This window comes from Falco cherrug, chromosome 18 (genome assembly GCF_023634085.1).
Source record: "Falco cherrug isolate bFalChe1 chromosome 18, bFalChe1.pri, whole genome shotgun sequence".
NCBI classification, from domain to species: Eukaryota; Metazoa; Chordata; class Aves; order Falconiformes; family Falconidae; genus Falco; species Falco cherrug.
In genome coordinates this window covers 3,647,043-3,661,227 of record NC_073714.1, presented here as the reverse complement: position 1 = coordinate 3,661,227, position 14,185 = coordinate 3,647,043, and the positions used below count along the sequence as shown (strand labels likewise).

The following is a 14,185-nucleotide window of genomic DNA, read 5'->3' as shown; positions in this document are numbered from 1 at the left end:
TCCAGCGTAGGGTTTTTGGGTTGTCGGGCTTCTTCTCCCCCCCACCCCCCCCCCACCCCCTCCTTTCCTTTAAATGCTGATATCAGCGCCGGTAAGGAATATTACTGATTTTTTTTCGTGGATGCTCACAGCGATGCAGCCGGCTGCAGCTGCGAGCACCGTGGGGAGGGAGGTGGCAGCTCTCCCGAGCTCCAGCCTCACACCCTGGTACCATCACAGCCCCTTTTCCATGCACACATCTGCGTGCTGGATGTAAACCCCCCCCCCCCCCCCGCGATGCCAGTGCCTTGAACCAGGCTGGGATTAATGCGCCAGGGCAGCAGCGCCTTGCTGGCCGTGCTCCCGGGTGGTTGCAGAAGTTTGGGATGTTCACTGCCAACTGTTGCCAGGGATTTGCTAAATGGGTTGAAATCCACGTTTTCAGGTTAAACCAGTTCTTGTTGTGGGGATGGGGTCTGCACGGGGGGCTGAGCGAGTCACGGCTGCTGCAAAGGGAAGAGGCTACAGTCGATCCCCGGCTCCGGCAACACCCCGGGGCTTGCTTGCCCCATTTGCCCCAACCAGGGCAAGATTTGCAAGACTTGCAAGATTTGCAATAGAGCAAAAAGGTTGGTTCAACCCCAACCATTGCGCTGTGAAAATCCCTGCCTGGTTTGACAAGCAACCGGGGGATTTAGCCACAGAGCTCCAGCTAATTTCGGTGGGAATTGCATGGCTAAATCCCCCAGCCGTTTATGAAACCTCGGCCCTCGGGCACGCTGGAGCGGTGCGTGGCACCGCTGGCGAGCTGACAGATGCACCTGGAGGTTTTATTAAGATATAGATCCCTTAATCTGGGTGCTTGCAGGATAATCTGGTGCCTGAGGTCCTGCCAAATCCCCTGAGATCAGCAGGTTTTCTATCCACAGCCTCCAGAGGTCACTTCAAACCCAGCTCCATCCTCGGGAGACCAAAATATCCATGTTGTCTTACAGTGTTGGTGGCACCCTTGGGTGCTGGGAACCCTTGGTTGGGACCTGGGGTGGGATGTAAGGGATGCCCAGGGGCTGAGCCAGTATCATCCATGAGTCCCGGCTCTCTTTGACCAGTTTCACCCAGGAGAGGTACCCGACCCCCCGGGTGCATGGCAGCAGCCTTGACTTCATGCAGCATCTTTTGTTAGGCTGGGGTTTGTTCGGTAGGGCTTAGCTCCTTGCAGCCACCCTCGTGGAGGCTGGGGCATCCAGCCTGTCCCCAGCAACCGCCCTGGGGCTGGAGCTACATTTAAATCCCCCAAAATATCCCATCCCCCTCTCCCAGGGATTGCAACCCTTGGCGGAAAGTCCCCTGTGCCATGGTGCATCGCTCTGCCCTGTGCCGCTGTAGGATGTAGTTAGAGGATGGCTGGCAGGGGAGGAAAATCTCTTTAGTGCCTTTTATTTGGAGGTAGCAGAAAACCCCTGTTCTTCCTCTCTTTGAAGAGATTTAGGTCACGAGGAGTAAATCGTCCTGAGCAGGTTTGTGGCCTTTGTGTTCCCCTGGTGCACGTTCATCGCTTGCCTTCTCTGTGCATTTTGCATGAATGCAACCGTCCAAGTGTGCATGCATGGGAAAATGTGGGAATAAAATGTATTTGAGGAGCTGATCAAACTCCTGGAGGGCTGTTCCTCACTGGCACACCATGGGTGCAAGCCCCCAGCCCTGCACACCATGCCCACAATGCTCTCCTCTCCTCTTTGCAGAGCAAGAAGTACGTGCTGGTGCTGGTGGACCCCGACGCTCCCAGCAGAGCCAACCCCAGGAACCGCTTCTGGAGGCACTGGCTGGTCACCGACATCCCAGTGAGTCCCCCCTGCAGGGTCCGTATTTTGGGGTCCCAGCAGCTCAGGGATTTCCCAAGAACCGGGGTGCATCGGGCGTTTCTGCCCCGGAGGGTTTGATTCCCATGGGATGCGCATCTGGGTAAGGCAGCAGCATCTTCTCAGTGAAATCCCGAAGGATGAGCGTTTGGGAGAGAAATGTAAATGGTGCTCGGCGTGTAGGTAGGGGAGTGCTTCCTCAGGCTATATAGAGCGAAGCTGGTCCAAAAATATTGCTGGTTGGGTGGTTTTTTTGGGTTTTTTTTTTTCCTTCTTCTTCTAAGGAAATGCTGAAAAAAACCTGCTTTGCAAACTCCCCACCACCAGTTCTCTCTGCAGACAACCGATCGTTTCAAACATCTCTTGCTGCCTTTTTTTTTGGTTAAAAAAGTGATTTTGGTGCAAATCTCGCTGGTGCCAAATTTTGCCTTTTTATTTATTTTTTGGGGGGAGAAAAGTGTTTCCAGCCTGGGGGGTAAATGGGTTTGAATGCCTGCTGCTTCCCAGCTCCGTGGCCATGGGACAGAGGGATGAGCCCTGCAGTGGGGCATCGCCCCCCAACTGTCCCTGAGGACCACTGGTTTGCTTCCAGAAAGGTTGTGGAAAACCGGTTTGTTTCTCTCCTGCTTGCTTTTATCTTTTAAAAGATTAGGTGTTTCAGCCCTGAATCAATCTAACTAATAATCTTAGTACTGAAGTCTAATTAAGATATCAATTAATTTGCAGCACGCATTTAACAAGAAATATCTCGTCATTCTCCTCTATTATTCTCTGAAATTACTGCTAAGGGCTTTTTGTACAGATACCTTAATTAGACTTTTTATTGTTAATGGGAATATTGAGCAAATTAAAATTGGATATTAATACTTTCCATGAATTTCATAATTGGCTGAAAAATATAAAGCTTCAGAATAACTGCAGAGATTTGTGTACAGGGCTTTTTTTTTTTTTAATCCTTCACAGAAACCCTTCTGCATTTCTAACAACAGGGTCCTGAAAGTCTCTCATTAATTTTAATATTTACTAAACGCAAAGAAGCCCAAGCTCTTGTTTTCCCTTCTGTACACAGATCCTTCTGAGGCATTCGCTATTGCTAATTATTGTGTTTTTCTTTTCTTTTTTTCTTTTTTTTGGGGGTCTAAGATCATTTAAGCAAAGAAGGGAAATGCAGGATTAAAACCAGTTCTCCAGCACAAATGGAAGGTGGTTGGTTTTTTTTTTTTTCCCCTGGCATTTGGGCGATTCAGTTTGCAGTATAAAAGATCAGAAAGCTCCTTGCTGGGCCAGGCAGGAGGGGGACAAAGGAGAATTTTGGGAAGAAGGGCTTTCCCGTCTCCAGGTGCCTGGTCTCTGCCAGGGATGGAGCTTACCCCAACCCCAATTATTCCTTCAGCTTTCTCGTCATGAGATAAATACATGTGTATGTATATGAGCAGGGAGCTGGCCTTGATGATCCTTATGGATCCCTTCCAACTTGAGATATTCTCTGATTCCATTAGATATTATATATAATATATGTACGCTGGAGTCGATGATCTTAAAGGTCTTTTCCAACCTAGACGATTCTATATTGACATGGTATATATAAATACGTATAATGATATGATATATATATCCCTCCCATATATATCTTGTGTGTGTGTGTGTGTATATATATCTCACGTATGCACAGACATATATGCCTATACATCTCCCGTGCGCTCTAAGACACCACCAAGGCCAGCAGCATCTTCGCAGGGCGCCAGGACAAACCCAGCTGGCCCAGCCCCGAGGTCGGTGCCCATGGCCGGGGGCGCAGGCTGGGGGGTGCCAGCATCCCCCTGGGGGCTGCAGCCGGAGCTTTCCCAAAGCCCCAGCCCCAAACGGCTCCTGCGAAGCCGGCGGCTCCCCGGGCTCAGCCACATGGTGTCTCGTTGAAATGCAGATCGTTGGGGGGTATATGGAAGTCTTGGCTCCGAGGAGCTTCAGCTGACAGGCTTATTTGCACACTGGCTCTAAAATAACCGTGTAGGCTTTACATGACACCTTCTGTTGCTTTGGTGCAGAGAGGGGCTTTCAAGTGCCTTTCTCCGGGAGGGATGGGGTGGCTGGCACAATGGCTGGGGGGCTGCGAGAGCCCCTGCGCCCCAGCATCGCCCCGGCATCATCACCCTGGCATCGCTGGCATCCCCGGTTTGGAGGGCAGTGGCTCTGGCAGCCCTCCGTGCCCCTTCTAGGTGCTGCAGTATCTTGGCATGCCACCAAGTTTGGTTTCGGCTCCGGCTTTGCTTTCCCAGATGGGTTTTGGGATGGAGCATCCCATCCCAGCGGTGCCGCTCACTGTTCCTTACCCGCCGCTGCTCCGCCGCTCCTCCGATTGTCAAACATGAGAGATGCTTTCACTCCCATTCAAAATAATTTAAATAAAAATGTTGCTACAAAGTGGAATAATATCTTTTGATGAATGTTTTTAAAGCCCTTTAGGTTTTCACGGTAATTTGCAGTGTAAAATTATTTAGAGATAAGAGCCAAATTAGCTCTTATAGGCGGAGGTCGATATGTCCCGTTATCCATGCAAGCAGTGTTTAAATATAATCAGCCTTTACTCTAATGCAGCATAATTGTTCATTTGAAATAGCTTTTTTTTTTTTTTTTTTTTTTTTACTCCATTCAATGAGTCATTAAAATATTCAAAGGATAATGCAGTGAATTGGAAATGAATTTATCACATTATCCTGTATATACTGTAGAGCATCAGGTAACTAGGCAGAGTCGGAACCAGTTTACAGAGAAATCCAGTAAACAAGGCTTTCCATTTTGTATTCAGTGGGGGAAAGAAAAAGGGAGAAAATACTGCCCTTCAAATGGAAAGCTTTCCGTCTTTATTCCCCCTCCTTGGGGAGGAGGAAGGGGGAGGGAGAGAGCAGCAAATTTGTACTCCACTAAAGCCTCGCTGCTTTAACTTTATTTTTATCAAAATATGTTTGTAACAGAAAGTCGTTATGGAAACCAGTTCTGCCAGCCAGGAAAAATCCTGCGCCAGGCTGGAGCGGAGCGGGACCCACCGGGTGCTATTGCCACCCGGCATGGCTTAGCTCGCCCCGCCAGCCCCTTCCCCGGGGAGGTGAGGTTGGGGAAACTGAGGCACGGAGCTGGTCGGAAGCGAGTCCGGAGTCAGGTCGGGGAAGCGTGTCAGCTGTGGGTGAAGGAGAGCCAGTCCCACCCCAGCACCCACCACATGAAATGGTTTTTCTCCCCACAGTGGGTGCGCTGGGGTGCAGCCCCCTGGGGTTGAGGTTGCTCCCATGGCTTTGCAGAGTGGGGTGGGGTACCCATGGGTGCAGGACCGGCAGGCTTGGGTGCTGGGGGGACCACAGCATCCCTGGCCGGTCCCAGAGATCCCAGCACCCAGCGCTCTTGGCCCACGGTGCCCACTCCTGCGGTTGCATTTGTCAGAGCGTTTCTCCTTGCCAGTTGATAAACAGGCTCTGGGTTGCAAGTGTCACCATAGAAACAGGTGCTATCTTAAGCAAACAAGGGCTTTATTAACCTTAAAAGTTATGGTATTTTTGCACAATTAGGGGCTGGGAAGGGACCTGCGGGGGGCCGGCTGCTCGCCCACGCGTGTGGCCCTGCACTCTGCCCCAGCGAGCGTCCCTGTCCCCATCCTGAAGGGACACTGATGCACGTGCTCCAAAGCAAACTTTTCCCCCCCGTAGCGTGTCTATACAGCACAGGGTGTGGGGGCCACGCTCATCCACAACGCTTGGATTTATCACTAATCATAAGGAGCAGCTTTAATTGCCGGCTGCTGTTATTTCTGCCCCTTGGCTGCTGGGCGAAGCGCCTGGGATATTTTTGCAGAGCGCTCATGAACCGGGTGCGCTCAGCTTCCCAGCAGGGCCAGCTGTGGCCAGCCGGGAAAAAAAATCTTGGAGGAGCAGGGAATGGTTTTTACTGGGTTAATTGATGCTAACAGGGGGGGGAAACTCAGCTTTTGCGTATCCCGTGGGTGGGAGGGATCCCTGTTTTGGGAAATGCTGGAGTGCTGGGGTGGGTTTCCCCACCTGCGTCGGGCCTGATCCTGTCACCATCCAGCATCCACGGTGCCTGTGTCCCTGAGCTGCTGGCTGACCCTGCAACACCGTGGGACCGCCGGTCCCCACCACTCCAGGGGCTCCACTGCCTTGCAGATGGATCCGTCGGTGCCGTGATATCATTCTCCCTCGTTCGGGCCCTCTTGACTCTACTTTTTGGGGATTAAACCAAAGGTTTGAAAGGGAAAGAACAGAGAGAAATGTTGTTTTAATTGATGACTGGACTCCTTGGAATAGTCAGTTCCCTGGTGTGAGTTTCTATAGCTGCTTGTTAATGAAACCTTTATTAGTAAAAGGAAAAAAAAACCCCAAACCCTAAGGAAACACAAAATAAGCACAAGAGGCTGCTGCTCGGGTGCAGTTTTCTTTGTGCTTCAAGCTGCTCTGGTCCTCCATCGGCACATGGCAAGGTCAGGTCCCCCCAAAACGCCAGCGCCCCAGCAGCGATGGGAACCTCGGCACTGCCGCATCCATCGGAGCCTGGTGCCAGCCCTTGGGCACGTGTTTCCCTGGTGAGGTTTTGTGTTGAACAGGTTTCCCACGCACGGTGTCCCAAGCCGAGTGTCGACGGCTGCGTTGCAAACAGATGGGGTTTAATTGCTGTTACCATCAGGCTCTCTGCAAGTATCGTCTGAAAAGGGTTTTCTCAGCCAATTGTTTTAAAACAAAAGTTCAGGAACGAAGTATAGAAATTATAGATCCAGTGTGTTTTGAAGAGCAAATTGTTGGTATTACCTTTAAACATGGTCTTTAGGCAACAGCATCAGGTTGAGTGAGTGAGCGTAGGGTGCGATGCCACCCTAGGGTCTCGGATGCTGGAGCAGGAGCTGGCTGCTGCAGGGAAGCCCCCACCAGCGCCGGATCAGTCCCAGCTGTGGGAGCACGGAGCAGCTCAGCTGGGGAATTGTTCAAGCAGCATCAAGGCAAAGTGCTTCTTTCCCAGGACTGCAGCTGCAGGAGGGAGAGGAGGGAGCTCAGGGAGAGCCAGAGCCCCCGGGGCTCCCGCTCACCCGGGGAGGGGGGCGGGGAAGGTCTTTACATAGGCGTGGCTGGTTGCACGAGCACATGTGTTTGCCCAAGTGTGGGTTTTTGCATAAGCACGTGTATTTGCACAAATGCATGTCTGCATTAGCGCATGCGTTTGCACAAGGCCATCGCAGGCATGGCCACAGTGCTGGCCGCAGCGCTTCACCTCCTTGCAGCCTGTGCTGACCCATGGCAGCCGCTCACGCCGCAGGGAAACCCCCTCCCCACATTTCTTTTTCCACTCGTGGTGCAATGGCACCACTCCGGCAAACCTTGGTGCCTGCTCTGCCACCGGCATTTGGGCTGGGAACAGCCCGTCCTTGGTCCTTGCGCTGCCCTTTGCTGCCGGGGTTCATCAGTCCTGGGGTGCTCCATCCTTTCCCAGGCTCTGCCCAGGGGACATTCGGTCTGCAGCCCCCCCGCGTGCCAGAGGGTTAAACCCACTGGTGCATCCCTGCAAAGCCTGGCATTCCCACCCCGCGTGAGCTGCTGCTGGGCTCTCCTGGAGCTGCTGCTCGGGTTTATGCTCGCCTGCCTTGTAATTAATGCTCACAGGTAATTACACTCCCAAACCTCCTGAAAAGCTGCTACTAAGCAATTCCCCCTGGAACGCAGCAAGCGCTGAAAGCACATGGGGGACGTGCAATGGCTCTGCTGTGTCTTGGGGACCCAGCACCCAATAGCCCAGCTGGGGCAGGGGGGATGGGGGCTCCGTCGCCGGGACCGAGCATGCCTGTGCTTGCTGCAACCCATATTGGGGCTGGGAGAAAAGGGGGAAAGCACTGAGTACCCCAACATAGCTTGTTCCCAGCCTGCCCCTGCCCACCCCACCAAGCCATCCTCCTCCTCGACCCCATGCTGGGCACCATGCTTGGGGGTGCAGCGCCAGCGCAGGGCACGCAGCCACGGCTTGGCCCCCAGCACCACGGCAGGGCTGCAGCCCCCGCTCCCACCGCAGCCCCCGGCGCTGCAGCACCTTTCTCTTCTGCACATGCGATGCCTAGCAAAGCACTCGGGGCTGCGCTCGGGATGACAGGCTCTGCACAGATGTGCATTATATGATTATTATCATTATATTGCCAAGGATCCATGATGAGCGAGATGATTGTGACGGCTACAAAGAGGCTCTTGTAAGCAGGGGCTGCCGGCAGCGAGATACTCACAGGTTTTTCCCCTCAGCCCAGCCCTGTCCCGTGGATGCTCTTGGCTTTGCTTGGGCCCTGCCATTGCATAGGGATGTTTTTAGGGTGCATGTGAGGTGCTAACCCATTCAGCATCCAGAAACCCCTCTGGTTTTGGGGTTATTCGGGATGTTTTCATGTGCAAGACACGTGGCGTGTTGCACTTGCCAGGAGCTGCCCCGTCAATCAGCCCCTCTGCCTTCATCTCTGCAGCAGGTATCCTTGTTATGCAGATGGGAATTAAGGTTTTTCCCTCGATGCTTCTATTTCATTTAACATGCAAAGGCTAATAATTTGTCACAGTTCAATAAAGTGGAGGTTACAAACACTCTCACTGCTGTTTATTTAAACGATGGTTTGTTAATTAGCTCCTCTTAACGAGGAGAGAATAAATCAGATAAAACGTACCAAAATGGTATGGAGATATTTTGCAGATTAATTTTATTTTCCAGCTGAGATGCTCCCAGCAGCCAGGTGCTTACCTTCTCCCGGCTCTATCCCAACCTGCTTCCCAAGCCGCGGTGCCGGTATTGGTGTGCGGAGGCACATCGTGGCACCGCTCAGCCTGGGCTGATGCTCTGCCCTGTTGCATGTCACCCACCACCAGTCCAAAAAGGACTTTTCTGGCTTTTTTCTGCCGTTGGGCTCTGTCTCTCCAGCCTGGCCGTGGTGGCGGCTGACCCTGCGGCACACTGGGTTTCCCTCCAGTTTAGCTCACCGCTTGTTTAATCTAAGGTGGTTGCAGGGGAAAAATAAAAATTAAATCAAGAATAAAGTTGCGCCGATGCAGTGGGGGGTTGGGGGTGGGTTTACCCATCACCGTCAGCCGGAGACAAGCTCCGATTTTGTGGCGTGGAGAACACTTAGATCCCATTGGCGTTGTGTCCCTGTCACCTCAGGAATATTTCATATATAGTTTATGAAATGTGTCCGGGAATGGGATTTCTTGCAAACTTTCATCCACGTCCCCCACGAGCATCCGGGGACCCCCTCGGTGATGGCCGGAGGAGAGCGACGGGGCTGTGCGCTCCCTGGGTCTACCTTGCGGAAGAGACGCTAATCAATGATTAATCGGGCATGTGTGGCTGTGTGGGAGCGATTTGTGTTGGAGGAGGGAACTCCTACAGCACCCCGGTCATGAATCATTTGAAAAGCAAATTTGTGCAGTTACCAAGGGAACGGAAGAAAGGAAGGGACTTCCCTTGCCGAAATGACTCGCGCTCTGATGCGGCTGAGAAAATCGCTCCAAAAAAAAAAAAAAAAAAGGGGGAAAAAAAAAAAAGAGTCGAAGCTGTGACTAAGCAGCAGAAGTTATGTAAAGTGCTCGCTGGGAAGTGCAGGGGAGGGACAGCACATCCTGCTGCTGCCCACGGTGGTGGCGGGGGGCGGCTGCCGGCCCCCTTCTCACCTCCCCGGGGAGCGGGGGCGAAGCCGCGCCGGCTGGCCTGCTCCCCTCCACTTGCCCTCGCTCATGCAGGTGTTTAAAAAGCCTGGGCACACCCTGCCTTGGTGCCCTTTCTGGAGTGGGGCATCATCCCTGTGCTGGGACCGAGCAACCGCATCCCCCACCTCTGCATCCCCCTCGGCCACGGTCCCTCAGGGACTTGGTGCTGCAGCCGGCGTTGCCCCAGGCAGATGTCCTTGCTGTGGCCAGGGTGGCAGTTTTGGGGTGCTCTGGGGGATGCTGTGCCCTGCGGTGTGCTGCCGCATGCCTGCCAGCCGGATGGGTGCCCACAGCCGGGCTGTTTCCATAGGGAAGGGGAGGATGCGGGAAATGGTGCTGCAGAGTGGGGCTCATGGTGATGCTCGTGGTGATGCTCGTGGTGGCAGCCGATCCGGCACATCTTGGCCAGGGCCAGGGCTGGGCTGGTGGCCGAGGGCAGGATGCTCTGCTCTGCTCCCTGTGGGAGTTCAGGCAAAGGCCACGTGCTCATTTTGGAGCTTGATAGCCACATTTAGTGATGCTCACTGAAATTTAGGGATGCTCATCCAAACGGCGTAAAAGCTTGTACACATCAGAGGCACCAACCTTTCCTCCAGAGCAAGGGGATGCGCAAGGCACAAATATGTACCTTAAAAACTCCGAAATCTGATTTCCCTCTGAAAACGTGACCCCAGGGCTGTGCAAAGAGGAGCAGCCAAGACCCCAGGGCCACAGCAACGAGATCCACAGCAGCATCTCGGTGGAGCCCCAGCCACTCCGAGAAGATGCTTGGGATCTTTCCAGCTTCCGCTTGGGAGCCCCCGAGCCCGGCGGGGAGCCGCAATATCTCCCGAAAAGGGAATGCAGAGGCAGCTGCACGGTGAAGGAAAACCCTCTCCCTGCCCTCCCCTGGTGCCACAGACAACCGGTGTCTGAGCGATTAGTCACCGCGATAGCGCCGAGGCTTCCCTCCTCCACAGCAGAGCCTGTCCCCCCACACAGGCAAGCCAGCTGAATGCTTAATTGGAGTTCCTCACACCTACCGGGGTGTAGCCTTAAACGAAGTGACAGCGCGATCAAAGCGCTGGAGTCAGACCCTGGGAGCTGCGGGTTGCTATGGAGTTTCTGGCTTCTGATTTTAAAAGAAAAGGAAGGGGGGGGGGGGGCGGAAATTAAAATATTAATATGTATATATGTAGCGATCCCAATGGCAAAACTGTGGATGCTGCCGGTAAAGCAGAGTGGTTGGGATGGGAAGGTTGAAGGGCTGGTCCTTGGAGGATCCTGCTCCTTGGTGGGGGTGCTGAGCCCCAAAAAAGGTGCTTTCTGCCCCGTAAAGCCGACAGCAGAGCTGGAAGGGATTTGGGTGTGATTGAGAAACCCCATAAGGGTCCTGTGTCCCGTGCACGGGGAGGGGGGAGGAAAGCTCAGCGTGGCAGGGAGCATCCCATGGGATCCAGCCGAGGCTTTTGCTCCCTGATTTACTTTTGGAACCGTCTCAGCTGCATCAGGAAAGTCACCAGTGAACATGTCCCTGTGGTGGGAGGGCTGGGTTAGCTGGCCTGGGGGTGGTAGGGCTGGAGTTTGACCAAAGGATTAATTTTTCTGCCTGAAATGTGCAGGGAGGATTTAAAGCAGATTAAACCCAGTTTCTCATCCCGGTGAGGCTACGAGCTGCATTCTGGTTTGATCAGCCAGGGGACGGTGCAGCATCGGGACCCCTGTAGATGGGGATGCTTGTGTGTGTGTCCCCAGTAGCACCCCATCACCCATCACCTACAGTCACCCCTTCCTCCAAAAGATGCTTGGGCTCAACTTTTAGATCTTTTAAAACTCTGTGAGTGTGTACCAGGACCCGAGTCCCTGACACTGCCCATCGCCTGGGGGAGCCAGGAGTTTTGCCTTCACTCGGGAGAGGGAAATTACAGCTTCATTCCCGTCAGGAACAACTTCTCTTCCCCAAAACAGAGGCGCTGTGCAGGAGGGAAACAGGATATCGTTTGTGGTTTCATGAAAAAGTCATCTTTTTTTATTTTTTTATTTTTTATTCTTGTCGCTTTGGGCTCTATTTAAAATTTGGATATTCTGAGATGGAAAGTTTTTTCAAAAGTACAAAAACACATCAGGTTCCAGAAAATGGTGAAATCAGCTCGATGGCAACTTTTTTTTTTTTTTTTTTTTTATTTCTTTCCTGAAATACAGTTCTTCCTCAAATCTCCCCCATGGCCAGTGCAGGATCTGGCCCCATCCCACCCTCACTCTTTGCATGGAGGAGCATCCCTGCTACCAAAATACCATTTTTTCACCCCAATCTTTCCTCCAGCTGGTGGCACACGTGCATGCCTGGGGGATTTGCAACCCGCTGCCATGCCAGGACCTCTCCACCGTCTTAAGCCCGACCCCAAATACCCACGCGTGGGCAGGGATGATCGTTGAAGCCCCATCGATCCCGTCTGCCGCTGCCCCAGCAAAAGGGCCCTTCATCGATGAAACATCAACTCTCGCGGGGCACTCCCGCTTTGAAAGATCGCCTCGAAGTGAGGGCTTTCGGTTGCCACCGATTAATTAGTGTATTGTAAATGACTCGGAAAGGAGGTGGCCGGTAAATGCGAGAGCAATTAAATCCGCAGCTCCCGCACCCCTCCGACCCGTCTCCCGATGCATCGATCCTGCTCAGCAGCCTCTGGGGTAGTGATGGGGTGGGCTGAGCTGGGATCACATCCCCTGGCATTGGGAAAAAAAACTTTTCCCAGGCTGGGATCTGCCTCTCCGGGCAGGCACAGCCAGCCGGCTCGCCTCTTCCCAGCAAAATGCAATGGTTTTATTCCCCGCTGTTTCTGAACGAGGGCCGGAACAAGGTAGGAGAGTGAGGAAAACCCTCCGCTGGCTTCCCTTGATGAACTGAGCTAATTTCTCTCTTAATGGTTAGCTACTGAGCTGAATGTGAGGCTTTCCTCCTGCACAGCAAACCCTCTCCCACACACAGACAAATAGGCTGAATATTTAATTGGAATTCCTCACACCTACAGGGTAAAGCCTTGTCAGTAGAAATATAGCCCATCGCCAGCTGGCATCCCCGCACGCCACCCACCTTATCTCTTAAAAAGAAATCCCTCCCCGTCCTCCCCTTCGCCACACACCCACGGGCCCCCCCAGCCACTGGAGGATGCTGCCCCCCGCTTCCCGAGGGGCCCTCTCAGGTGATGGGGATGCTCTGGGAAGGTGCCCAGGCCAGACATGATGCCCGTCGCCCATCACCTGCCACACCGCGGAGGCACGACCCTTGCTGGACCAGCCCCAGTGGAGCTGCTGGAGTGAGCCCCCCAGGGATGGTGGGGACCCCAGGGTGACCCCAGGCTGGTGGCAGGGGACCAAAAGCAGCAGAGGGCACTGCTGGTCTGTCCGCCCGCACCTTGCCCTGCCAGTGCCCAAGTGATGAAATGTCAGGCAAAGCATTGCCCAACGCTCCAAGGGCAGACAAGGGGTGCTGGCTGGGATGGGGGGGATGCAAGCCCCCCATCTGAGAGTCCTGGAGCCTTGCAGACAGGAAGGCCACTGTGTCCACTCCTGAAAATGACTCTCCCTCCCTTCCCCACGCTGTCCTGGCCAATGTGGGGTGTAACCCTGCGGCATCGAGTACTGCCGCAGACCTGATGGGGATGCAGAGCTGAAGCCCTGCCTGCAAGGTGTCCCCGTCCTGGTGGGCAGTGGATGGGCCCTGCGCTCCCCCTTGGCTGCAGGTGCTGAGAACCCAGCCCAGAGGAATTGCCTGATTCCCAATCCTGATTTTCCAGGGATGGCTGAAGCTGGCATCTGACACGGGATGAGGAGGGAAGCACCCCGGGGCAAAGGCAGAACATGGCACTGGCCCCGCAGTGGCACGACATGGTTGAAACCCTAACAAACCAGCCAGACCCTTGCCTTTTTTCCTGGAAAAATAAGGGATGGGGCTGTGCATTCCCAGCTGGAGCACATGTGTGTGCACACGCCGCAGAAAGTCGAGGGTTTGGGGAGCCTGCAGTCGCTGGGTGTGAGAAAGGGCAGAGATAAGCACTGGGCTGCTTGTGAGGGGGATGCTCGAACACGTTTCGGGGTGACCATCCTGACTCTGGACCACCAGGGGATCAGCAGGTTGGTGCTGGGGATGACAGCAGGTGTTGTTAATGCTTCTGCCCCTTCCTGGGGGTCTGAGAGAGCCCTTCATCCCAGGGTGCAGAGCCAGCTCCAGAGCATCCCTGGGCAGGGAGCTGGGGAGGGGGCAGCAGGGCTCAGCTCCCAGCAAAAGGGCTCTTCCCCAGGGATGTGGAGCTTGCAGTGCCCATAGAGGAGGAGGAGGAGGAGGAAGGCAGCGGGTCATGACCCCTGGGAGCAGGAGGAGACAACAGCACCATGCGCTGCCTTTTGTGCTGCTAAGGGCGATGCTCGTATGCTCCCTCATCCCCCCAATATCTCCTTCGGTTTCTGACAGCATTGCTCTTTTTTCATCCCTCGTATTTTCCTTCTTTGCTCTTTCTCCCTCACTCCTTTCCCTTGTACCTCTCTCATCCCAGGTTTCAAAGACCACCCCCTCCATCCCCTGCAGGGACCTGCCACCATCTGCAGTTTTCTTTCCCTTTCTTCTTGGATTTTTATTTTTTTTTT

General features: G+C 53.8%; 1 protein-coding gene across 13 annotated transcripts in view; it reads left to right on the top strand.

The window, feature by feature from the left end:
- The window catches only part of PEBP4 (phosphatidylethanolamine binding protein 4), a 79,980-nt gene that overhangs the window by 37,635 nt on the left and 28,160 nt on the right, over window positions 1–14,185 (top strand). For 12 of the 13 annotated variants that reach the window (XM_027803725.2, XM_055696403.1, XM_055696399.1 and 9 more), the window contains exon 5: window positions 1,722–1,820. The exons of the other annotated variant lie outside the window; for it this stretch is intronic. In XM_027803725.2, the coding sequence (XP_027659526.1) occupies window positions 1,722–1,820 (99 nt within the window). The remainder of the gene's footprint in view (window positions 1–1,721; window positions 1,821–14,185) is intronic. 13 annotated transcript variants of the gene reach the window in all.